The 27,639-nt window shown below is 43.5% G+C and overlaps 1 protein-coding gene across 1 annotated transcript in view; it reads right to left on the reverse strand.

The window, feature by feature from the left end:
* The window catches only part of LOC140482516 (unconventional myosin-X-like), a 256,377-nt gene that overhangs the window by 214,186 nt on the left and 14,552 nt on the right, over positions 1 to 27,639 (reverse strand). Inside the window, exons 2-7 of the mRNA XM_072580068.1 lie at positions 15,686 to 15,784; positions 6,987 to 7,145; positions 4,621 to 4,808; positions 3,931 to 4,065; positions 2,696 to 2,820; positions 1,901 to 1,914 (exon numbers count right to left, since the gene is read on the reverse strand). Coding sequence (XP_072436169.1) covers positions 1,901 to 1,914; positions 2,696 to 2,820; positions 3,931 to 4,065; positions 4,621 to 4,808; positions 6,987 to 7,145; positions 15,686 to 15,784 — 720 coding nt within the window. The remainder of the gene's footprint in view (positions 1 to 1,900; positions 1,915 to 2,695; positions 2,821 to 3,930; positions 4,066 to 4,620; positions 4,809 to 6,986; positions 7,146 to 15,685; positions 15,785 to 27,639) is intronic.

Genomic DNA, 27,639 nt, shown 5'->3' on the forward strand with positions numbered 1-27,639 from the left:
AGAAGGCAATGGAGACTTGGCTATTGATCATGCTCAATTTGGAAATCAATAGGGAGGAAGGCAAAACGTGGGTATAATACATCAACCGCTTCCCCTCTATTCACTCTGTTGAGACTTTCAAAAATCTATGATAATTAAAGAAATAATTTCCCTTTCATGAAGCCATGCTGACTCTCTGCTTTAGTGTCACTCAGAGGAGGAAATCTGCTGTCCTTTCTCTGTCTGGGATAATACATGACTCCAGAACCATAACATTCAGTTAATTCTTTATTAATCTCTGAAATGGCTCAGCAAGTCTCTCAATTAGATGCAAGACAGCTCAACACCATCTTCTCAAGATCAATGAGGGATGGGTAAACATTTTGTTCAAACAATCACAGGATCTCATAAAACTGGTGGGCAGAAACTCTTTCCGCCACTGAGGGGAGGCAGAAGGTTAAAATTTAAGCCAGGACCAGAATCACATCAAAGGCAATTGAAATCTGGATCTCTCTCCGTTGTAAATCTGTTCAAGCTGAGATTGACTGAGCCTTTAAAAGGAGATGGATAGATTAGAACATAGAACATAAAACATAGAACAATACAGCACAGAACAGGCCCTTCGGCCCACGATGTTGTGCCGAACTTCTATCCTAGATTAAGCACCCATCCATGTACCTATCCAAATGTCGCTTAAAGGTCGCCAATGAATCTGACTCTACCACTCCCACGGGCAGCGCATTCCATGCCCCCACCACTCTCTGGGTAAAGAACTCACCCCTGACATCTCCCCTATACCTTCCACCCTTCACCTTAAATTTATGTCCCCTTGTAACACTCTGTTGTACCCGGGGAAAAAGTTTCTGACTGTCTACTCTATCTATTCCTCTGATCATCTTATAAACCTCTATCAAGTCACCCCTCATCCTTCGCCGTTCCAACGAGAAAAGGCCGAGAACTCTCAACCTATCCTCGTACGACCTACTCTCCATTCCAGGCAACATCCTGGTAAATCTTCTCTGCACCTTCTCCAAAGCTTCCACATCTTTCCTAAAGTGAGGCGACCAGAACTGCACACAGTACTCCAAATGTGGCCTAACCAAAGTCCTGTACAGCTGCAACATCACCTCACGACTCTTGAATTCAATCCCTCTGCTAATGAACGATAATACTCCATAGGCCTTCTTACAAACTCTATCCACCTGAGTGGCAACCTTCAAAGATCTATGTACATAGACCCCAAGATCCCTCTGTTCCTCCACCTGACCAAGAACCCTACCATTAACCCTGTATTCCGCATTCTTATTTGTTCTTCCAAAATGGACAACCTCACACTTGGCAGGGTTGAACTCCATCTGCCACTCCTCAGCCCAGCTCTGCATCATATCTAAGTCCCTCTGCAGCCGACAACAGCCCTCCTCACTGTCCACAACTCCACCTATCTTTGTATCATCTGCAAATTTGCTGACCCACCCTTCGACTCCCTCCTCTAAGTCATTAATAAAAATTACAAACAGCAGAGGACCCAGAACTGATCCCTGCGGAACTCCACTTGTAACTGGACTCCATGGTGAATATTTACCATCTACCACCACTCTCTGACTTCGACCGGTTAGCCAGTTTTCTATCCAATTGGCCAAATTTCCCTCTATCCCATGCCTCCTGACTTTCCGCATAAGCCTACCATGGGGAACCTTATCAAATGCCTTACTAAAATCCATGTACACTACATCCACTGCTCTACCCTCATCCACATGCTTGGTCACCTCCTCGAAGAATTCAATAAGATTCTTGTTTGGTGAAGGGAATCGGAGGACAGGCAGCTGGATCAATTCCCAGGATCAGGCTGAATGGTGGAATGGATCCAATAGAATGAATGACTTCCTCTTGTGCTGTGCAATACTAAGTGGAGGGAGCTCACCTTTTCCAGTAAATCTGCATCAGGAGTTAAGGATGTTAAAGGGTCATCTGCACATTTAATTCATTTTCATCTGGGAGCTGGTAGATTGGAGGTCTTAACATTCTAGGGTCACAATCAAACAAACTCCAATCACTTAGCCCATTCCCAAACTCCAAACAAGCACACCTTAATCCCAAATTGCAAATATTACCACAATCCCAATCTTCAAATACGCATCCCAATTCCAAAACCCAAATAAAAACCAAAAGAACTGCAGATGCTGGAAATCAGAAATGAAAACAGAAGTTTCTGTAAAAGTTCAGCAGGTCTGGCAGCATCCGTGAAGAGAAATCAGTGTTAACATTTTGGGTCCAAAGACCCTTTTTCAGACCTTTGAGGAAGGATCACCTGACCTGAAACATTAACTCTGATTTCTCTTCCCAGATGCTGTCAAACTTGCTGAACTTTTCCAGCAATTTCTGGTTTTGTTTTCCAAAACCCAAACCCTTACTAAATCCCAAAACCCAAACACTCACCCAACCCCAAACTGGAAATATTCATCGCAAATTCAAAACCCACATACTCATCTCAATCCCAATGTCTAACCCGAACCCAAGTCCCCTGAGCTAATAGCCTTCAACTGACTCCCAAACATCTCAGTCCAAACTCTACTGTTTTTGCATTAGCTATTAGTTTATTGCTGCAATGGGGACAGTTGTACAGTTGGTTTGTAGGACCAACTGGAATGACTGGGTCATTGATAAAGGGCAGTGGGCAGATACAGCCTTTTCACACACTCCTTGAACAGAAGGATACAGTCAACAATGGCACCTCCCTGAATGTTTCCATTCTGAGAAAAGTGAAGCTGGATGAATTTCCCAAATCGGCTGGAGTTGTTGTTGTAAACAGTCCTGGCATTCCCAAAGGCTTCCATTACTGGGCTGTAGAGAAAGATTCTCATCGTTAATGCTGAAACTGAAACCTGAGGGTGGCTCCTGCTGCCAGTTTCTCAACTCACACAAGGTCCTGTTCCATGATTACTCCTATGTTCACTCACCCAAATTAGATCTGGTCAAGCAGCATCTGGATTTTAAAATTCATATCTTTGTTTTTAAATCCTTCCATGTCCTCACCCCTGCTTACCCTTGAATCTCCTCAAACCCCAAAACATCCAAAACCCTCTAATACTGGCTCTTCCACATCCTTGGATTTAAATTACCCCACCATTGGCACTGTGCTCTTGGGTAGCTAGCACTAACTCTGGAATTCTTTCCCCAAATCTGTCAAATTGTCTTTCGTCCTTCAAGATACTCCTTAAAAGCAGCGTTTTTCAACAAACCTTGGCCTTCTGCTCTAACTGATCTAATGTGACTCAGGTCAAAACTTGTTTCAAAATACACTGATGAAACATCTGGTGCTTTAGAAAAACAAGATATTGCCCTCTTGAGAGAGTCAGTCTGGGTTGGACCATACTCCCATGAGTCAGTGTATGTGGGACTGTACCCCAGTGAGAGGCAGTGTGGGTGGGAGTGTCCCCCAGTGAGAGTCAGTGTGTGTGGGACTGTACAGCATAAGGGTCAGTGTGTGGGGAGCCGTACCCCAAAGAGAGTCAGTGTGTGTGGGAGTGTACCTCAGTGAGAGTCAGTGTGTGTGGGAGTGTACCCCAGTGAGGGTCAGTGTGTGTGGGAGTGTACCCCAGTGAGGGTCAGTGTGTGTGGGAGTGTACCCCAGTGAGGGTCAGTGTGTGTGGGAGTGTACCCCAGTGAGAGTCAGTGTGTGTGGGAGTGTACCCCAGTGAGAGTCAGTGTGGGTGGGATCCCGATGCCAGTGAGAGTCAGTGTGTGTTGGACTGTACCCCAGTGACAGTCAGTGTATTTTCCATGACATATTCTTCAATGAGATTGTTTGTTTTATGCTGATCAGCGGATCTGGAGGAATGCTCTTCTCAGTAATGGCTAAATTGCAGTGTTTTAATAGTCTGTTTCTGTCTTGTAAATGTTGGAGGTAGTGAGGGGGCTGAGTTGTCGGGGTATGATTCATAGTTTGCATACCTGCTCCCCAGGATGGCTTGTTCCACATGCGTGCTCCTCTCTTGAGATGAGCCTCCCAACGATCTCTGGCTTGTTACAGACAAAAACTGAAGCAGTAACTTTGTACTTTCCGTCTTACCAGCTCCACTTTCACCACTGTGTGGGTTACAGTCACAGGCCCGGGAGTAAAAGATCCACAAGTTAGAGTATCCAGCATTTAACTACTTCACTAATTCAGGTTACGGGTGTGAAGTGATGTTGTTGCATAATCAACAGTCTGAATAGTGAGAGAATACCGTGTGCAAATTTTATAATAAATCTGGTATCTCCTCTGTTGGTTTCTGTGAATATGGCACAAGGCTATATCAGATTGTTATAAAAATCTCTCTGGTTCAATATTGTTCTTTAGGAAAGGAAATCAGCTATGATTATCTGGTCTGGTCTACATGTGACTCCAGACCTATAACAATGTGGTTGACTCTAAATTGGGGAGAACATGGGTATTTGGGAATGTGGATCATGGGTGAGAAGATGAGAATAAGGAGTGTGGAGAGGTGGATGGGAAATAGTTGTTCTAATTGTTTTCCCTGTTCCTAACTCAAGTTGATTAATATCGTTTGTTGAAACTGACAAGAAAGAGATGGTGAAGACTGGAATTAGTTTTGGTGATGCCTGACCTGCCTCCTTTGGGATTCAGTATAACCTACGTACCTGATGAGAATGCATTGACTATCCTGGCGTTTCCACAAGCAGTGGTAACACTCATTGGCGATTGCAAAGATGTGCGGTGGAAGCTCTCCGAGCTGGTGTTTGCTGTATAACTCGACTGTGTTGGCACTGTACAGGCCCTCAATGCATTTGTAGGGATTCACTGCAGTCAGGATGGAGCCTATGTTAGTCTGGAAAAAAAATTGGATTAGGCTTTGGACGCAAAGCAACATGATCAGTGGAGTGTTCTTCTATGTTGTAACTGGGAATATTCCTCAATGGGAATATCGTGGAACTGGGAATATCTATACAGGTAATATCCCACAATGGAAATGTCTGGAAATTGGGAATTTTCACAACAGGAATGCCCCACAGGGAAAGAAGCACTGAGATGGAAAAGGCACAGAATATAATTGGGTGGGGGAGACGATAAACATCTCTACCCTCAACATGGGGGAGTCCAACACATCAGTGAAAAAAAAAGGTGGAAGCAATTGTAACAAAACAAATGGATGGTTCATCTCACCCCTTCCAAAAATCACCACCATCACAGATGCCTGTCTTCAGCCAATTCAAATCACTTCACACAGTATCAAGAAACACCTGGAGGCACTGCTTGCTGCAAACGTTATGGGCCCTGTCAATATTCCCAGAATAGCACTGAAGACTTGTACTCCAGAATTTGCCATGCCATGAGCCAAGCTGTTTTGGCACAATCACAACATTACCATCGACCCGACAATGTGGAGGATTGCCCAGGCATGTCATGTATATAAAAAGCAGGACAAATTCAACCGGCCAATTATTGCCCCATTCGTCTTCTTTCAATCCTCAGTAAGGTGATGGAAGGGGTCATCAACAGTGTTATTAAGCAGCACCTGCTCAGCAATAACCTGCTCAGTGACGCCCAGTTTGAATTCCACCAGGGCCATCCAGCTCCTGACCTCATTCCAGCCTTGGTTCAAACATGGCCAAAAAGGGCTGAGTTCCAGAGGTATGGAAACCCTTGACATCAAGGCTGCATTGGACCGAGTGTGGCATCAAGGAGCCCTGGCAAAATTGGAATGAATGGGTATCGGGGGCAAACTCTCCACTGGTTGGAATAATGCCTCACACATAGGAAGATGGTTGTGGTTGTTGGAGGTCAGTCATCTCAGGTCCAGGACATCTCTGCAGGAATTCCTCAGGGGAGTGTCCTAGACCCAACCAACTTCAGCAGCTTCAACAATGACTTTTCCTCCATCTTTAAGGTCAGAAGTGAGGATGCACGCTGATGACTGTACAATATTGAGCACCACTTACAACCTCTCAGATACTGAAGCAGTCCATATCCACATGCAACGAGACTGGGACAATATCCAGGCTTGGGTTAGCAAATAGCAAGTAATATTTATGCCATCACCAAGAACATCAGCCCCTTGACATTCAATGGCTGACAAATAGTAATGTCATTCACACCACACAATTACTATCACCAGTAAGAGACAATGTAATCACTGTCCCATAACATTCAATGGCCTCACCATCACTGACCCCCATTATCAATAATCTGGAGTTTAACACTGACCTGAAACTAGCCATTTAATTCAATGGGAACATGAGCAGATCAGAAACTGGAAATCCTGCAACAAGTAACCCGTCTCCTGACTCCCCAAAGCCTGTCCACCATCTGCAAGGCAGAAGTCCAGAGTGTGATGGAATACTCTCCACTTGCCTGGATGGGGGCAGCTCCAACAACACTCAACACCATCCAGGACAAAGCAGCCACCCGATTGGCCCCAAATCCATAAACATTCAGAAGCATCCACTCCCTCCACCACCCAAGCTCATAAGCAGCAGTGTGTACTATCCACAAGATACACTGCAGAAATTCACCAAAGATTTTGAGACAAGACCTTCCAAACACAAGACTACTTCCATCTCAAAGGACAAGGGCAGCAGATACATGGGAACATCACCTCCTGCAAGTTCCCCCCAAGCCACTCAGCATCCTGACTCAGAAATATATCACTGTTTCTTCCCTGTTGCTGGGTCAAGATCCCTCCCTTAAGGGCACTGTGGGGCAAATTTTTGCACATTGACTGTAGTGGTTTATGAAGGCAGCTCACCATCAGTTGGTTGAAGGAGCAACTCGGGACAGGAAATAAATGCTGACCTAAAAGTGGCATTTGCATCCCAAAAACAAAATCAGATATAATTTGGTTAGATTAGAGCTGATGGGCTGAATAGCTTCTCAATAACCTGGAGGAGCACCTCTGGGTGACTGATGACAATCTATGGGGTGAACAGGAGTTACCGCCACTCTTTCATTCCAAACACAGGCTCTCAGCAAGAGAAGGGGAAACTGCAGTGGTAGAAAATTGGCGTACATAGATCTTATCCTGATTGTATCGGAGAAAGAGGTTGTACAGAATAGCAGCTTCATGGAGATCCGTGAGACTTGACATGTCATCCACTCCGTCAACACTGGTCTGATGCATTGGGATAACAACCTCTCCAGATAGTTCAGCCAGTTCAAATGAAAAAACCTAGACAGAGAAAAAGAGAGAGAGAGAGAGAGACAAAGAATGCAAGAGAAAGAGAGAGTGAGAGAAGGCAATGGAAACAGACATGAGATAGACACAGAGACAAGGGACCAATCGACAGATAGACATAATGATGAGACAGACGCAGAGAGAAAGAGAGAGAGACAGGCAACAGACACGTTCAATGATATAAACCGTAAGGCAGAGTTGGAGAGATAGAGAGAGAGAGAGAGAAACAGAAAGAGAAGGATACAGAGAGGAAAAGAGAGACAAAGAGACAGACATGGAGCAAATAACAAAGATTGAGAGAGACAGAGACAAAGAGTAGGATTTAGAGAAACAGAGTTTGAGAGAGAGAGACAGATTATGATTGAGAAAGAGAGATTGAGATTGAGAGAGAGAGAGAGAGAGACAGAGATTGAGAGAGAGAGAGACAGAGAGAGAGAGATTGAGATAGAGAGAGACAGAGAGACAGACAGAGATTGAGAGAGAGACAGAGAGAGAGAGTGAGAGAGAGAGATTGAGATGGAGAGATAGACAGAGATTGAGAGAGAGAGAGAGAGAGATAGAGATAGAGAAAGAGAGAGAGACAGAGATAGAGAGAGAGAGAGAGACAGAGAGAGAGATAGAGAGAGAGACAGAGATTGAGAGAGAGAGAGACACACAGAGATAGAGAGAGAGAGACAGAGATTGAGATTGAGATGGAGAGAAACAGATTGAGAGAGAGAGAGAGAGAGAGATTGAGATAGAGAGAGACAGAGATTGAGAGAGACAGAGATTGAGATTGAGAGAGAGAGAGACAGAAATAGAGAGAGACAGACAGACAGAGATTGAAATTGAGATATGGAGAGACAGAGATTGAGAGAGAGAGAGAGATTGAGAGAGAGGGAGAGACAGACAGACAGAGATTGAGGTTGAGAGAGACAGAGGTTGAGAGTGAGAGAGACAGAGATTGAGAGAGAGAGAGAGAGAGAGAGAAATAGAGACAGATTGAGATTGAGAGAGTCAGAGATTGAGATTGAGATTGAGAGTCAGAGATTGAGAGAGAGAGAGAGAGACAGAGATAGAGAGAGAGAGACAGACAGACAGAGATTGAGAGAGAGAGACAGAGATTGAGATTGAGATGGAGAGAGAGACAGAGATAGAGAGAGAGAGAGAGAGAGAGATTGAGATGGAGAGAGAGAGAGAGAGATTGAGAGAGAGAGAGAGAGATTGAGATGGAGAGATAGACAGAGATTGAGAGAGAGACAGAGAGAGAGACAGAGATTGAGATAGAGAGAGAGACAGACAGAGATAGAGAGAGAGAGACAGAGATTGAGATTGAGATGGAGAGAAACAGATTGAGAGAGAGAGAGAGAGAGAGAGATTGAGATAGAGAGAGACAGAGATTGAGAGAGACAGAGATTGAGATTGAGAGAGAGAGACAGAAATAGAGAGAGACAGACAGACAGAGATTGAAATTGAGATATGGAGAGACAGAGATTGAGAGAGAGAGAGAGAGAGATTGAGAGAGAGGGAGAGACAGACAGACAGACAGAGATTGAGGTTGAGAGAGACAGAGGTTGAGAGTGAGAGAGACAGAGATTGAGAGAGAGAGAGAGAGAGAAATAGAGACAGATTGAGATTGAGAGAGTCAGAGATTGAGATTGAGATTGAGAGTCAGAGATTGAGAGAGAGAGAGAGAGAGAGACAGAGAGATTGAGAGAGACAATGATTGTGATTGAGAGAGACAGAGATTGAGATAGAGATAGAGAGAGGGGCAGAGATAGAGAGAGAGAGACAGAGATTGAGAGACAGAGATGGCGATTGAGACAGAGATGGAGAGAGACAGAGATGGAGAGAGACAGAGATGGAGAGAGACAGAGATGGAGAGAGACAGAGATGGAGAGAGACAGAGATGGAGAGAGACAGAGATGGAGAGAGACAGAGATGGAGAGAGACAGAGATGGAGAGAGACAGAGATGGAGAGAGACAGAGATGGAGAGAGACAGAGATGGAGAGAGACAGAGATGGAGAGAGACAGAGATGGAGAGAGAGAGAGAGAGAGAGACAGACAGAGATTGAGATAGAGATTGAGATAGAGAGAGATACAGATTGATTTTGAGATAGAGAGAGGCAGAGATTGAGATAGAGAGAGGCAGAGATTGAGATAGAGAGATAGAGATTGAGGTTGAGAGGGAGAGACAGAGATTGAGATTGAGAGAGACAGAGATTGTGATTGAGAGAGACAGAGATTGAGAGAGAGAGTGATACAGAGATTGAGAGAGAGAGAGAGAGAGAGAGATTGAGATAGAGAGAGACAGAAACAGAGATTGAGATTGAGAGAGAGAGAGGGACAGAGATTGAGAGAGTGAGATGCAGAAATTGAGATACAGATAGACAGAGATTGAGATTGAGATAGAGAGAGACAGAGATTTAGAGAGAGAGACAGAAAGTGAGATTGAGATTGAGAGAGACAGAAAATGAGATAGAGAGAGAGACAGAGAATGAGATAGAGAGAGAGAGACAGAGATGGAGATTGAGATAGAAAGAGGCAGAGATTGAGATTGAGATAGGGAGAGACAGAGATTGAGAGAGAGAGAGAGAGAGAGAGTGTGAGAGAGACAGACAGAGATTGAGATTGAAATGGAGAGAGAGAGAGATTGAGAGAGAGAGACAGAGATTGAGATAGAGAGAGACAGTGATGGAGATTGAGATCGAAAGAGGCAGAGATTGAGATAGGGAGAGACAGATTGAGAGAGAGAGACACACACAGAGATTAAGATAGAGAGAGAGAGACAGAGATTGAGATTGAGATTGAGAGAGACAGAAATTGAGATTGAGATAGAGACAGACAGAGATTGAGATTGAGACAGACAGAGATTGAGAGAGAGAGAGAGAGACAGAGACAGAGATTGAGATAGAGAGACAGATTGAGATTGAGATAGAGAGAGACAGAGATTAAGAGACAGAGATTGTGATAGAGCGACGGAGATTGAGATTGAGATATAGAGAGATAGAGATTGAGATTGAGATTGAGAGACAGAGATTGTGATTGCGATAGAGATTGAGAGAGAGAGAGATAGATTGAGATAGAGAGAGATACAGATTGAGATAGAGAGAGATACAGATTGAGATAGAGATAGAGATTGAGATTGAGATTGAGAGAGAGAGAGACAGAGATTGAGATTAAGCGAGACAGAAATGGAGAGAGAGACAGAGATTGAGAGAGAGAGAGAGAGACAGAGATTGATATAGAGAGACAGAGATTGAGGTTGAGATAGAGAGAGACAGAGATTGAGATAGAGAGAGACAGAGATTGAGACAGAGAGAGAGATTGAGATTGAGATAGAGAGAGGCAGAGATTGAGATTGAGATAGAGAGAGGCAGAGATTGAGATAGAGAGAGACAGAGATTGAGATTGAGATAGAGAAAGACAGAGATTGAGATTGAGAGAGACAGAGATTGAGAGAGAGACAGAGATTGAGATTGAGATAGAGAGAGACAGAGATTGAGAGAGAGAGACAGACAGATATCGTGGAAGAGAGAGAGAGAGACAGAGACAGAGATTGAGATAGAGAGAGACAGAGATTGAGATTGAGAGAGAGAGACAGAGATGGAGATTGAGATAGAAAGAGGCAGAGATTGAGATTGAGATAGGGAGAGACAGAGATTGAGAGAGAGAGAGACAGAGAGAGTCAGAGATTGAGATGGAGAGAGAGAGAGACAGAGATGGAGAGAGAGAGAGACAGAGATTGAGGGAGAGAGACAGACAGATATCGTGGGAGAGAGAGACAGAGATTGAGATAGAGAGAGACAGAGATTGAGATTGAGAGAGAGAGAGACAGAGATGGAGATTGAGATAGGAAGAGGCAGAGATTGAGATTGAGATAGGGAGAGACAGAGATTGAGAGAGAGAGAGAGAGAGTCAGAGATTGTGATGGAGAGAGAGAGAGAGAGACAGAGATTGAGATAGAGAGAGACAGAGATTGAGGGAGAGAGACAGACAGATATCGTGGGAGAGAGAGAGACAGAGACAGAGACAGAGATTGAGAGAGACAGAGATTGAGAGAGAGAGAGAGAGAGAGAGAGAGAGATTGAGGGAGAGAGAGAGACAGATATTGAGGTTGAGAGAGAGAGACAGATTGAGAGAGAGAGAGAGACAGAGATTGAGATAGAGAGAGAGAGACAGAGATTGAGATAGAGAGAGAGAGACAGAGATTGAGAGAGAGAGAGAGACAGAGATTGAGGTAGAGAGAGAGAGACAGAGATTGAGGTAGAGAGAGAGAGACAGAGATTGAGGTAGAGAGAGACAGAGATTGAGATAGAGAGAGATACAGATTGAAATTGAGATAGAGAGAGGCAGAGATTGAGATAGAGAGAGATAGAGATTGAGTTTGAGAGAGACAGAGATTGAGAGAGAGAGCGAGAAAGACAGAGATTGAGAGGGAAAGACAGAGATTGAGAGGGAGAGACAAAGATTGAGATTGTGAGAGACAGAAATTGTGATTGAGAGAGACAGAGATTGAGAGAGAGAGTGATACAGAGATTGAGAGAGAGAGAGAGAGAGAGAGAGAGAGAGATTGAGATAGAGAGAGACAGAAACAGAGATTGAGATTGAGAGAGAGAGGGACAGAGATTGAGAGAGTGAGATGCAGAAATTGAGATACAGATAGACAGAGATTGAGATTGAGATAGAGAGAGACAGAGATTTAGAGAGAGAGACAGAAAGTGAGATTGAGATTGAGAGAGACAGAGATAGAGAGAGAGAGACAGAGATGGAGGTTGAGATAGAAAGAGGCAGAGATTGAGATTGAGAGAGAGAGAGACAGAGATTGAGAGAGAGAGAGAGTCAGAGATTGAGATGGAGATGGAGAGAGAGAGAGAGAGAGATTGAGGTTGAGATAGAGAGAGATACAGATTGAGATAGAGAGACAGAGATTGAGATTAAGATAGAGATAGAGACAGAGATTGAGAGAGACAGAGATTGAGAGAGACAGAGATTGAGAGAGACAGAGATTGAGAGAGACAGAGATTGAGAGAGACAGAGATTGAGAGAGAGAGACAGACAGATTGAGAGAGAGTGAGAAAGACAGAGATTGAGAGGGAGACAGAGATTGAGAGAGGGATACAGAGATTGAGAGAGAGAGGGAGACAGAGATTGAGAGAGACAGAGATTGAGATTGAGAGAGAGACAGACAGACAGAGACAGATATTGAGAGAGAGAGAGAGAGAGAGAGAGACACAGAGATTGAGATAGAGAGATTGAGATAGAGATAGAGAGAGACAGAGATTGAGAGAGAGAGACAGAGACAGAGATTGAGATAGAGAGAGACAGAGATTGAGAGAGAGAGAGAGAGACAGAAAGTGAAATTGAGATTGAGAGAGACAGAGATTGAGAGAGAGACAGACAGAGACAGATATTGAGAGAGAGAGAGAGAGAGAGAGAGAGAGAGAGAGAGAGACAGAGATTGAGATAGAGAGATTGAGATAGAGATAGAGAGAGACAGAGACAGAGATTGAGATAGAGAGAGACAGAGATTGAGAGAGAGAGAGACAGAAAGTGAGATTGAGATTGAGAGAGACAGAGATTGAGAGAGAGAGACAGAGATTGTGAGAGAGAGAGAGAGATAGAGAGAGATTGAGAGGGAGACAGAGATTGAGAGAGACAGAGATTGAGATAGAAAGAGACAGAGATTGAGAGAGAGAGAGAGAGATTGAGATTGAGATAGAGAGAGACAGAGATTTAGAGAGAGAGACAGAACGTGAGATTGAGATTAAGAGAGACAGAGATTGAGAGAGAGAGAGAGAGAGACAGAGATTGAGAGAGCGCGAGCGAGAAAGACAGAGATTGAGAGGGAGACAGAGATTGAGAGAGACAGAGATTGAGAGGGAGACAGAGATTGAGAGAGACAGAGATTGAGAGGGAGACAGAGATGGAGATTGAGATAGAAAGAGGGAGAGACCGAGATTGAGATAGAGAGAGACCGAGATTGAGACAGAGAGAGACAGAGATTGAGACAGAGAGAGACAGAGATTGAGAGAGAGACAGAGATTGAGATTGAGAGAAGCAGAATTTGAGAGAGAGAGAGAGAGACAGACAGACAGACAGACACAGAGAGATTGAGAGAGAGAGAAAGTGAGAGCGACAGAGATTGAGGGAGACAGAGATTGAGGGAGACAGAGATTGAGGGAGACAGAGATTGAGGGAGAGAAAGAAGAAGGGAGAATATTAGCACATTAAACCAAACAAGGTGGCCATCAGACTCATTGCTTCAGACCTCAGCCTCTCCCACTCAGCTGACAGACTGTAATGAGAAACCAAAAAGAGAGAATACATTTTTATAGTACCTTCCAGAGGAATTCGGGAAGATTGGAAGTAACAGGAGAGCTAGGGTATCAGATGCAAGTGGAGTTAAGGCAGTAAGAAGGAGATGGAAGGCAGCAGAAACAAATCCCACCAACAAATCCTGTAAAAGTCAGAACAGTGTTAAAAGGGCAGAATTTTAGGTGCTCTGTCTAAAGGTGTACGGCATCTAAGACAAGGTAAGGGAGTGATGGCACAGAAAGCTGTGTACGGTGAGATCTAATTGTCATTATGGAGATGTGGTTTCAGGGTGACCAAGCTTGAGAACTGAATGTTCGGGGATATTTAACATTTAGGAAGGATAGGCAAAAAAAGGAGGGACGGGCAGTGCAGATCATAAGGGTTAGGATCAGTACCTTGGTGAGAAAGGATCATAAAACAGAAGAATGAGATATTTTCTATTGGGAAGAAAGCGAAGGAACAACAAGGAGCAGCAAACATGGGCAGAAGTCGTTCATAGGCCACCAAGCAGTAAGTGGTAATGGAATTACCATCAGTTCTGATGCTTTCTTCCCACAGATCCTGCCAGATCTGCTGAGTTTTGCCAGCAATTTTGGTTTTTGTTTCAAATCTCCAGCATCCACAGTTCTTTGTTTATTATAGTAAGTGATAAGGTTGGACACAGTAAAAACCAGGAAAGCTGTGGTGCATTTCAGAACAGCAATGTAGCAGTGATGAAATATTTCAATCTTTATCTAAATTGGGTCAATCTAATATTATCAAGGATAAATTTCTGGAATGTGGTCAGGATAGTTTTCTGGAACAGTATGTCGAGGGATGAAATGGGAAAGGCTATTTTGGATTGAGTTTTGTTTGATGAGAAGGAATTAACTAATAATTTCATTGTAAAAGAATCTTTAGAGAAAAGTGACCATAATATGTTAAAAATGTTACATTACATTAATATGTATGTTTTGGCAATATTTTGCATTTAAAGAACTAATATATTACAACAAATATACATTCCTTTAAAGCACAAAACCCCAACTGGAAAAGAAAATAAACTCTGTTGAATAAGGAAAATTAAAGATTATGTTAGTTTAAAGGAAATGGTTAACAAAATTGCCAAAAAAGGTTGAGTTGAAGATTTGCAGCATGTTAGAATTTGCTTAGCTGGTGTGAAGATACACAAAATCTCCCAGAATTAGAAATCCAAAGGACAAGGAAGAATGGGGAATTAAAGGAAATTAGTATTAGTAAAAAACATTGTATTGGAGAAATTAACTTGTCTGATTGATAAGTCCCTGGGATCTGATATTCTACATCCCAGAATGTCAAAAGAGGTAGCTGTGAAGTTAGTGGATGCATTGGTGATTATCTCCCAAAATTCAATCAATTCTGGAATGGTTCCTGCAAGTTGGAAGAACATGGGACAGGAAGTAATATACTCACTAGGATTAATGATTGATTAACAGACTGAAAACAGAGAGTAGGAATAAATAGATCAATCTCACAATGGTAAGCTATGACTTGTGGGGTTAAATGTATTCATTTTGGTGGGAGAGAGAGATTGATAAGAGATTTTCTTAAATGGTAAGAGGTTGGAAAGTGTAGATATACAAAGGGACCTAGGTGTCCTCATTGATATGTCACTGAAGGCTAACATGCAGATGCACCAAGCTATTAGAAAAGCTAATGGAACATTTGCCTTTTATTGCAAAGGGATTGGAGTACAGGAGTAATGAGATCTTGCTTCAATTGTATAGCGCCTTGGTTAGACCACTCCAGGAGTGTGCTGTTCTGGTCCCCTTGCCTAAGGAAGAATATCCTTGCCATGGATGAAGTGCAACGAATGTTCACCAGGTTGATTCCTGGGTTGGTGGGACTGTCCATTGTGGGGAGTTTGAGGAGACTGGGCTTGTATTTTCTGGAATTGAGAAGAATGAGAGATAATCGCATTGAAACATCCTTAAAGGAATAACCTGGGTTGATGCAGGAGGAGGGATATTTTCTGAAGGGTTGAGAAGGATATGGACCAAATGCTATCAAATGGGATTAGATTAGGTTGGGATGTCTGGTCAGCATGGACGAGTTGGACCGTAGGGTCTGTTTCCATGCTGTACATCTCTATGACTCTATGATTTGCAGTAAGGGTCAGGGCATTTTGGGCTGATAGGAGGAGTTTTAGTCAGGCAGGGGAACACAAAGAGAGAAGATAATCAGCAAAGTGCGAGTAATGTGGCCAGTGAATTCTCACCTCTCCGTATTCAGTTGTGAGTAAGACGATCCCATTGGAGGTACAGCTGACACTGCTTGGGAGCAGCTGATCTCTCACTCGAAGCCATAAAGAGGAACCCTAGGCAGAGAGGTATCAGAGAGAGTTAGTATAAAACAGAGAGTGAAACAGAAAGAAGACAGAGAAAAAGAGAAAAAAAGTGAGAAACAACAAAGACAAATGGGACAGGTGAAGGAGAGACGTGGACTGAGAGACAAAGAGAGATAGGGGAGAGAGAGAAAGAGACAAATGGAATGAGGGACAGAAAAAGAGATACAGAGGGGAAGAAAACATGAAGAGGTAAATAGAACAAAGTGAGCAGAAAAAGGAAATATAGGAACAGGAGAAACCCATTTAACACTTTTGTCTATTATGCCAGATAATAGTTGAACTCCAAGAGATTGAGTGAGTGAGAATGATTCAAGAACATAGGAACAGACCATTTAGCCAATTCAAGCTGCTCCACTATTCAGTTAGGTTCTAGACTAACACCTACTTCAAGTCACTTCCACACTATCACCCATATCCTTTGATGTCATTAGTTTTAAGCCTGCCTCATGATTGAATCTCCACAGCCCTCTGAGGTAAAGATTTGCCACCCACTAAAGTGAAAAAGTTCTCCTCACCTTGGTCCTAAATGGCCTACCCCTAATCTTGAGATTGATCCCTTCATTTTAGACTCACTAGCTACAGGTAACATTTTGACAACATCCTGTCAGACATCCAAACCTATGAATTGGAACTATTCAGTCTCTTGAGCCTGAGATAATGAGATAATAGAAACATCAAATTCCTGAAATGCAGAAAGAAGGTGTTTGGCCCATCAAGTCCGCAATGACCCTCTGACGTGCACCACACTCAGACCCACGTTCCTAGCCCCTTACACCTCATGCCTGTAACTCTGTATGAGCTTTGTTTTTAAAAATGGCCAATCCACCCAACCTGCACATCTTTGGGCTGTGGGAGGAAACTGGAGCACTTAACTGAAATCCATGCAGGGAGAATGTGCTAATTCCAGACAGTCGTCAGAGGGTGGAATCAAACCCAGGTCCCTGGCACTGTGAGACAGCGTGGTTGGTCTGATTACTCCACACTCTCACTTACCCTGATAATCTTTGACCGCCTTGCTGAGAGAGAAGGAAGATGATCAGCAAAGTGAGGGGAGTCATATATTGAAAATTACTGATGACACCAAGTGAAGTGGCACAGAAGATAGCATACAATTACAAGGCGTATTGATAGACAAAGTGAATGGGCTAAACTGTGGTAGATGGAGTTCAATGAAGTGCTTGTGAGATTATCTGTTTTTAACTGAGAAAAGATAGATCAGGGCACTTTCTAGAGAGCATAAAGTTAAATGTAGTGGATGGCCAAAGAGACTTGGTATGTCAGATGCACAGGACAATAAAACTACAAGATATAGGAGCAGAATTAAGTCATTCAGTCCTTCACATCTGCTCTGCCATTCGATGGTGGATGGTACGTTTCTCAAACCAATCCTCTTGCCTTCTTCCAGTTACCATTGATCCGCTTACCAATCAAAAACTTATCTCTGTCTTAAATGTACTCAATGACCTCTCCTTGACCTTTCCAGCCTTCTGAGGTAATGCATTCCACAGATTAACTATCCTCTGGCTCAAGAAATTCCTATTCTCAGTCTTAAAGGGTTGTCCCTTTACTCGGAGGCTGTGCCCTCAAGTCCTAGTCTCTCCTACTATTGGAAACATCTTCTCCACATCCACTCTATCCAAGCCGCACAGTGTTCTGGAAATTTCAATGAGACTCCCCGCCTCCCCCAATCCTTCTAGAGATGAGTACAGATCCAGAGTCCCCAACCACTCCTCCTATGACAAGCCCTTTGTTATGCTTGTAAACCTCCTCTGAACCCACTCCAACACCAGCACATCCTTCCTCAGATACAGGCCCAAAATTGCCCACAATATTCCAAGTGAGATCTAACCAGAGACAAATACAGCCTCAGCATTACGTCCCTGCTCATCTATTTTTGAAATGAATGCTAACATTGCATTTGTCTTCCTAACTGCCAACTGAACCTGCATGTTAACCTTAAGAGAATCCTGAACTGGGACTTCAGAGTTCCTTTGTATTTCAGATTTCCAAAGCCTTTCCCCTTTTAGAAAATAGTCTATGCCTCTATTCTTCCCACAAAAGTACATAACCTCACATTTTCTCACAATGCATTCTATCTGCCACTTCTTTGCCCATTTTCCTAGCCTGTCCAATCTTTCTGCAGCCTCTCCATTCCCTCAACACAACCTGTCTTGGTGTCATAGTTGTGAATACTTGTGATCCCAGCTCAGACCCCTGAAGAAATCTACCTGTCACCAGTTGCCACCTGGAGATGGATCTTTAAAATGTCATGAATAGATGCAGAAAATAATCGAGAAGGCTTAAGGAATGCTGTTTTTTTTTATCTCTAGAGGACTGCAGTACAAAGAAGCAATGCTGAATGTATATAAAACTCTGGTTAGCCCCACTTGGAGTAATGTGGGCAGATCTGTGCACCACATCTTAGGAAGGATATATCGGCCTTGGAGGGGGTGTGACATAGATTTACAAGAATGACATCAGACTTCAAGGCTTAAGTACATCTAAACTTAAGTAATGAGAAGAGATTACACAAATTGGATCTGTTTTCCCTAGAATTTAGAGGGTTAAGGGATGATCTGATTGAAGTCTTCAAGATACTAACTGGAAAAGACAGGATAGATATATATAAATTATTTCCATTGGTTGGAGATTCTAGAACTAGGCAGTATAGTCTGAGAATTAGCACCAGACCATTCAGGAGAGATGTTTGTGTGATAAACATTTGGAATGCTCTTTCAAAAAAGGGCAGAGGATGCTGGATGAGTTGTTCATTTTAAATTGGAGATGAATATTTTATTTTTAAACAAAGGTATTAATGGAAATAGGCCAAAGGCAATGAGTTAGGCTACAGGACAGCCATGATCTCTTGGAATGCCAGAACAGGTTCAAGAGGCTAATGGCCTATACCTGCTCCATCCACTCATGTCAAATCCAGCCCCAACCCCAGCCCTGTCCCATTTATCTCTCAGATCCAAGTATAACTTGTCTAACCTTCATCATAAGACTACACGCCCATTCCAAATATTAGTCTAGTATAACCATATCAAATTTTGTCTGGACAGACTGAATGGAGGAAATGATGCTTCCCCTGGCAGGGTCATGGTCTCAGGATATATGGTTGACCACTTGGGACAGAGCTGAAGAGAAATACTTTTACTCAAGGTGATGAACATGTGGAATTCACCATCACAGAAATCAAGCCACTGAATATATTGAAGAAATAAATTGATAGATTTCTAGAAACTAAAGGTGTTAAGTTGTATGAAGAGAAACAGAGCAGAGTGTGACATTGAGAAACAGGATCAGACATGATCTAGCTTGAGTTGTGATGACCCTCAGGTTAAGATTAACAACAGTCCTCTCTCCTATAATGAAAGGGCAATCTTATGGAATGTATATTGTGTAATGGGAAAGGAAAAACTGGCAATCAAAGTGGCAGTGCAGGAATAGTGCTAAGTCTGGGACTTATCCGCTCCAACAGCTTTCTGGAGAGAGGCAGAAGGAATAGGCATCCGACAGCAGCAGCAGCAACACCAGGACAAGCTGGACATGGCTCCACCCCAGCCTGGGGTCTCCTAGTGAGCAAGAGCCAGGTCCTGGGCTGATTCCTCCAGCCTGCACTTGCAATCTGAGCTGAGGCTTCAGGTCCGCAGGTAGGCCTGGGCACTTGAAGGAGCAGAAGTATCGATGAAACGGTTGGATGGCAAATTGATGGCAGAGCCTGGAGGAGCATCAGATGGTGAACAGGAGGTACAGAACTCGCTCATCTCCAGGGTCATGGCTCCAGCTTGGATGGGGCAGTTGTAGAGAGACCCTGGGGCCCAAGACAAAGACCCCCACCAATGTTAAGCAGTGATTGGAGGGGCAGCGGAAGAGAATAAAAAGAGAGAAATCTGCATGCTATTGTAGTAAAATCTTGCACTATATTCAAGTGTTTCAAGATGGCACTTTGTGTATAGCACACAAAAAAACATTTTAATTGTATTTTTAATATACATGTGACAATAAATCTAAATCTGTCCAGTTGTGCAACACCCGTTGGGATGAGTGACCTAATATGATAGAATTCCTCAAGTGACATATTTGATTTTGAGTCAAAAAGTGTGGCGCTGAAAAGGCACAGGAGGTCAGGCAGTATCCAAGAAGCTGGAGAGTTTTCATTTCAAGCATAAACCCTTCATCAGGACTGTGGGGTGTGGGGCAAGGGGGTTGAGAGATAAATGGGAGGGGGCTGGGGTTGGGGGCAATGTAGCGGTGAGTATGATAGGTTGATGAAGGTGGGTGGGTGATAGTGATAGGTTGAATGGAGGGTGGAGCAGATAGGTGGGAAGGAAGATGGATTGGTAGGCCTGTTCAAGAGGGCCGTGCCGAGTTGGAGGGTTGGATCTGGGATATGGTGGGGGGAGGAGAGATGAGGAAACTGGTGAAATTGACATTGATCCCGTGTGGTTGGAGGGTTCCAAGGCAGATGATGAGATGTTCTTCTTCCAGGCATCGAGTGGCTAGGATTTGGTGGTGGAGGCGGGCCAGGACTTGCATGTCCTCAGCAGAGTGGGAGGGGGAGCTGAAGTGTTCGGCCACATGGCGGTGGGGTTGATTGGTGCATGTGTCCCGGAGTTGATTTTGAGACAAGACTCTTTAATCTGAACAGAGGTAACTACAATGGTATGGGTTACAAGTTGGCTGGGATATCCTTGGGGATGTTCCCTAAAGGGATGACAGTGTAAAGGCAATGGCAAATATTCAAGCAGCGCATGAGGGAGCTGCAACAATTCTTCATCCCTGGGAGAAAGTGAGGAACTGCAGATGTTGGAGATCAGAGTCGAAGAGTGTGGTGCTGGAAAAGCACAACAGGTCAGGTAGCATCTGAGGAGGAGAATCGACATTTCGAGTAAAAGCTCTTCATTCCTGAGGCTGTGCTTTTCCAGAACCACATTCTTCAATTCTTCATAAAAGTTAAAAAGGAGCAATGGCCAAACCTAAGTTTTACAGGGTAAAGAAGTTTATTTGTTTCCACTAGTTAGTATATCAATATTTAGGTGTCACAATTTCAAGATTGACAGCAAGTGAGATCAGAATGAGATGAGGAGAAACGTTTTTACTCAGAGTTGGAAGGATTTGGAATGCACCACTTTTGAGAGTGGTGGAGACAGATTCTTTGGGAGAAAGAGAGCTAGATATATATTTAAGAGTAATAAATTTAGGAGGGCTACGGAGAAAGGGCTGGAGCATAGGACTAGCTGGGTAGCTGTTTTGGGAGCTGGTAAAGACACATTGGGCCAAACGGCCTCCTTCTGTACTGTAAAATTCTGTAATTCTATGAAATTTCTGGGTTGAATTCCATTTGCCTATGTTTTAACCAGTCTATTGGTTTTCTCCTGCAGTTTATGGCTATCCTTCTTATCATTTTTCAATCTACCAATTTAGGGCAGCAGAGTGGCTCAGTGGTTAGCACTGCTGCTTCGGGACCCAGGTTCAATTCCTGCCTCGGGTAAACATCTGCGTGGATTTTACACGTTCGCCCTGTGTCTGCGTGGGATTCCTCCAAGTGCTCCAGTTTCCTCCCACAATCCAAAGATGTGCAGGTTAGGGTGGATTGGCCATGGGAAATTGCCCAAAGTATTAGTTGCATTAGTCAGAGGCAAACGTAGAGAAGGGAAATGGATCTGGGTGGGTTACTCTTTGGAGGGTCGGTGTGGACTTGATGGGCCAAATGGCCTGTTTCCATTCTGTAGGGAATGGAATCTAATCAAAATATTAAACAAAAAAAAACAGTTGATGCTGTGAATAAGGAACAAAAACAGAAATTCATGGAAAAATTCAGCAAGACTGGTTCTGGAGAAGGATCACTGGACCCGAAACGTTAACTCTGATTTTTCTCCACAGATGCTGCCCAACCTCATTGAGTCACAGACCTGCTGAGCTTTTGAGCTACCAATTTTCATATCATCTACAAATGTCATACAGAAACTGACCCTTTGGTTCAACCCATCCATGTTGATCATAAATTCCACATTTGTCTAAATCATTAGTGTACACCACAAACAGCAGGATTGGTGAAAGCACAGGAGGAGCGAGGATGCAGAGAGACGAAGTATGGTAATGTTCAGGGAATGGGGATGTGGGGGTGCCAGGGGCAAAGAGCATGGGTCAGGATGTAGAAGGCACAGAGAATGTAGAGCTATCAGAGGGATATCACGGCAGGTGTGGGAGCTAAAGCTTGGTGATACCGAGGTCATCGGGCTGAGGCCAGTGATACTGGGGTTCAAGGGGCAAAGGGCATTAGGTGATAGGACAGGACCAAAGGGGACACAGTTGGACATCAGCTCTGTCCACCCAATTTGGTGGCAGCCATTTAAATAATCAAATCAGAGACTGGCTGCAACCAGGATTGGGGTCACAGTCGGTAGGAAGTGCAACAGAGACCCTGTCCACTAGGAAATGCAGAATGTCAGAAAGGCCTAGCTATGGAAGTGCCAATTAGAGAGGAGAGGGGAGGCTAGGCCTGCCTCATGGCACCAGTGAGTGGACCTGCCCCCATCCAGAGTCACATTAATCTCTCCCAGTCACCCTGACCCCAGCCAGATCAGCCTATGTCATTCAGATATTCAATGCTACTTAATGAACATGAATATTCAAGAACAGTTTCTCAATGAGGAATAGTTGCTGTTGATTTGAAATATTCATGAATGACCGCAGCTTCACTGGGAGCATGGAGACTAGGGTAAGCAGATATTCAAGAAGCACTTTCACTAAGGCAGGAATGAGTGAAAGGGAGACCAGATTGTTTAGTGCGTGGGGGAGGAACTCTCTTTCCATGCTGACCCTGAAGGAGACAGACCAGGCTGGAATTTTATGAAGCAAAAGACAAGGGAGCAGATGGTGCGTTTGAATTCAGTCTCTCCCATAAACTCTCCTCAGCAAATCAACTGCCAGTTAATCAGACTGAAAGTCTTTAACAGAAACTGGCTGGTGTAGATGATAAAGTCAACTGACCCAAGATAAACAGACAGGTCATGTGGGGTGGTGGTAGTTTCCTTATCTCTGGACTAGGATACCCAGGTTCAAGCCCCACCTGCTCCAGGGGTGTGTAAAAACATCCCTGAACAGGCAAATTAAAAATTACCTTCCAGAACAACCTAACCATCAGGGATTTACTGGCTGAAATTTCATTCCTAAATGTGTAGTTAGCACAGCTCCCTGTCAGCCCTGATCCCATCATCCTTTGTACACTGTCCCCGCAACCCTTAACCTTGTCGGCAAAAGAGTGACAGTGTAAATCACTCTCAAGCTCCCTAAAGAGATCACAAGCAGTTCCCTAGTGATTGGCATGGAACAGAAGTGACCTCTCTGTCTCTCTCTCTCTTTCTCACTCTTACTCTGTCTCACTCACTCTGATGAACTGATCAATTTCATTCTTTATTCTATTCTGGACCAGGGCTAAAACCCAGATTTTTGATTCTGCTGAAACCAGCCTGGCTCAGATCAGTGAATTCAGCAAAGGCCACGTGAGACAGATTTTACAAAACTGGAGATTATTGGAGTTTTACAATGGCCTGCTCTTAGTACTGGGAATCGTGTCCCCAGCCTGATCCTGTGTCCTGGTATATTAATCTGGTTGTAACAATCACAGCAGACAGCTCATCAATAAGTAATATTCAGCGACTCCAGTCAACAAGATGCTGACTAATAGCTCCTGTTAATGGCCTTTCTCAACTGGGTGAGAGTCATAGGAGACTGAACAGACAGGAAATGTCCTTTCCATCTGATAATTGGAAAGATCCCAAAACAAAGATCAGGGATTAAATGACAACAAAATTTGAGATTTTTGTCTCTATTCAAATATTACCATGATAGAAACCACAGAACTAGAGAAATGATGCACCACAGAAGGGGGCCATTTGGCCCATTTTGTCCATGCTGACCTAAAGACACCCAGATGTCCTTTCTAATCCCATCCTCCTGCACATGGTTCATAGCCCTGCAGCTTTCAGCACAAAAGGTGCAGATCCAGGTTCTTTTTGAAAGACTTTCAGGCCTCTGCCACAAGGATCGGTGCTGGGTCCACTTCTTTTTGTCATTTATATAAATGATTTGGATGTGAGCATAGGAGGTATAGTTAGTAAGTTTGCAAACAACACCAAAATTGGAGGTGTAGTGGACAGCGAAGAGGGATACCTCAGATTACAACAGGATCTTGACCAGATGGGCCAATGAGCAGAGAAGTGGCAGATGGAGTTTAATTCAGATAAATGCGAGGTGCTACATTTTGGGAAAGCAAATCAGAGCAGGACTTATACATTTAATGGTAAGACTCTGGGGAGTATTGCTGAATAAAGAGACCTTGGAGTACAGGTTAATAGCTCCTTGAAAGTAGAGTCACAGGTAGATAGGATAGTGAAGAAGGCGTTTGGTATGCTTTCATTTATTGGTCAGAGTATTGAGTACAGGAGGTCATTTTGCGGCTGTACAAGACATAGGTTAGACCACTTTTGGAATATTGTGTGCAATTCTGGTTTCCTTCCTATCGGAAAGATGTTGAAATCCTTGAAAGGATTCAGAAAAGATTTACAAGGATGTTGCCAGGGTTGGAGGATTTGAGCTATAGGGAGAGGCTGAACAGGCTGGGGCTGTTTTCCCTGGAGCATCGGAGGCTGAGGGGTGACCTTATAGAGATTTTTAAAATCATGGATAGGGTAAATTGACAATATATTTTCGCCCAAGTTGGGGAGTCCAGAATTAGAGGGCATAAGTTTAGGGTGAGAGGAGAAAGATATAAAAGAGACCTAAGGGGCAATTTATTCACACAGAGTGTGGCATATCTTTGGAACGAGCTGCCAGAGGAAGTGGTGGAGGCTGGTACAATTGCAACATTTAAAAGGCATCTGGATGGGTATATGAATAGGAAGGGTTTGGAGGGATATGGGCCAGGTGCTGGCAAATGGAACTAGATTAGGTTAGGATACCTGGTTGGTATGGACGGGTTGAACCAAAGGGTCTGTTTCTGTGCTGTATCGCTCTGTGACTCATGTCCCCTCTAATCCTTAATTTGAATCTAAGACCCCTGGTTGTTGAACACTCTGCCAAGGGAAACAGGTTCCTCCTGTCTCTTCTAACTCTACTCCTCGCAAGTTCGTATACCTCAATTGTGTCACCCTTCAGCCTTTTCTATTCCAAGGAAGGCGATCCGAACCTCTCCAAACATTTCTAGTAGATACAATTCTCCTGACCTGGCAACATTCTTCTCTGCATTCTCTCCAATGCGATTATGTCCTTCCTATAATGTGGTCGTCAGATCTGCACACAATACTCCAATCATGGCCTCACCACATTGTCCTATACAGTTTCATTATTACATCCCTATTTTTGTATTCTCTACTTCTACCAAAGCAGAGCATTTCATATGCTTTCTTTACAATCTTATGCACCTGTACTGCTACCTTCAGGGACCTGTGCACTTGCACATCAAGATCCCTCACTTCATCTACCCTCTCAGTATATTCCCATTTATTGTGTATTCCCTTTTTACTGTTTGACCTCCCTAAACGCATTACCTCATACTTAAAGTTAAACTCCTTCTGCCACTTCCCAGCCCATTCTGCCAACCCATTGATATCATTTTGGAGCTTACAGCAATTCTCTACACAATCCACTACACGGCCAATTTTTTAATTGTCTGCAAACTTCTTATTTGTGACCCCAAGTTCAAGTCCAAATCGTTAAGTGTTATAAAACAAACAGCAGGGATCTCAACACCGAACCGTGCAGAACACCACTGGAAACAGCTTTCCATTCACAAGGGCAGCCATCGACCATTACCCTTTATTTCCTTTTACTAAGCCAAATTTGGATCCAATTTGACACATTATCCTGTATTCCATGGGCTTTTGCTTTTCTGACCAATGTACCATGGGAGACCTTGTCAAATACCTTACTAAAATTCATGTAGATAACATCCACTAGTCTACCCTCATCAATTCTCCTTGTCATTTCCTCAAAGAATTCAATCAAAATTGCAAGGCATAATCTTTCGTTAATAAAACTATGCTGACTATCCCTGACTAGGCAGAAGTGAGTACTGCAGATGCTAGAGATTAGAGTCAAGATTGGAGTAGTGCTGGAAAAGCACAGCAAATCAGGCAGCATCTGAGGAACAAAAAAAAAAATCGACGTTTCGGGCAAAAGCCCTTCATCAGGAATGAGGGAATCCCTGACTAGGCCATGCCATTCTAAGTGACCTACCATTCCTAACTTAAAAGTCACAAAAAGTAGTTAGGAAAAGCTACATTCCCCCATCAAACACTCTTTCAACAGTCACGATGACATATTGTTACCAGGCTAATAATCCAGAAACCCAGATGATAATATCTTGGACACCAGAGTCTGAATATCATTGCAACAGGTGGCATAATTTCCAACCACTAAAAAGTCCTAGATTTTTACAGGAAAGAAAGAAGACATTCTGCCCATCATGTCCAACCTAGTTAACAAAGATCATATAATCAGACAGTATAGAAGAGTTCCTTTAGCCCATCCAGTCTGTAGTGCTAAAAAATACAGTACCACCTACACTGGCCCTACATTCCCCTAATAGGCCCATAGCCTTGAATGTTATGACACTTCAGGTGGTTATCCAGATACTTTTTAAAGGTTATGAGGTTACCAAGCAGTGCAATCCAGACACTTACCAACTTCTGGGTGAAAGAAAATCCTCAAATCCCCTCAAAACCTCTTGCCTTTCACTTTAAAAATGTGGCCCCTTGATATTGAACTTTCAACTAAGGGAACAGCTGCTCCTGTCCTCTCAGTCCATGTCCCTTAGATTTGTACACATCTCTGCCAGGTCCTCCTCAACCTTCCCAGCTCCAAAGAAAACAACCTGAGCTTACCCAACATCTCCTCATCACTGAAGTGCTCCATTCCAGGGAACATCTTGGTGAATTTTCTCTGCACTTCTCCAGTGCAATCACATCCTTCCTAAAGTGTGGTGACCAGACTCATACAGTATACCAGCTGTGATCTAACCAAAGTTCTGTATAACTCCAACATAACCTTCCTGTTCTTTTAATCGATGCCACAATTAATAAAGGCCTGTCCTGTTTGTCTTCTTAACTACCCCATTAACCTATCCGACCACCTTCAGGGATCTAGACAAGCATTCCAAGATCCCTCTGTTTATCTGAGATTCCCAGTATCATGCCATTTCTTGAATATTCCCTTGTCTTGTTACTTCTTCCAAAGTGTGTCACTTCACTCTCTTCAGGGTTAAATTCCAAATACCACTGATTTGTCCATCTGATCATCCTCATTATATCTTTCTGTAGCCGTGCTGTTAACCACCAGCCTAACTTTTGTGTCATCCACAAATTTACTTATCCTCCTCTCCAACCCACATTCTCATCCATATCATAAACAATAAAGGGGCCCAGCATTAATCCCCATGAAATGCCATAGAACACTGGCCTCTAATCACACAAACAGACTCTGCCACTACCCAGTCTCCTGCCACTAAGCCAATTTTGGATCCATCTTGTCAAGTTGACTTTCGGTGGGATGTTTCTCATGCCCCCCGCTACACATTAACAGCACAGAGGTGGAACAAGTGAAGAGTGTCAAGATCCTGGGAGTGGTCATCCACAAGAAGCTTTCTTGGACTCTTCATGTGGATGCACTGGTTACAAAGGCCCAACAATGTCTCTTCTTCCTCAGGCAGCTGAGGAAATTTGGCATGACGGCAAATACCCTTGCCAACTTTTATAGGTGTTCCATCGAGAGCATTCTGTCTGGATGTATCACTACCTGCTATGGCAACTGTACCATTCAAG

Source organism: Chiloscyllium punctatum, chromosome 10 (genome assembly GCF_047496795.1).
Source record: "Chiloscyllium punctatum isolate Juve2018m chromosome 10, sChiPun1.3, whole genome shotgun sequence".
NCBI lineage: Eukaryota > Metazoa > Chordata > Chondrichthyes > Orectolobiformes > Hemiscylliidae > Chiloscyllium > Chiloscyllium punctatum.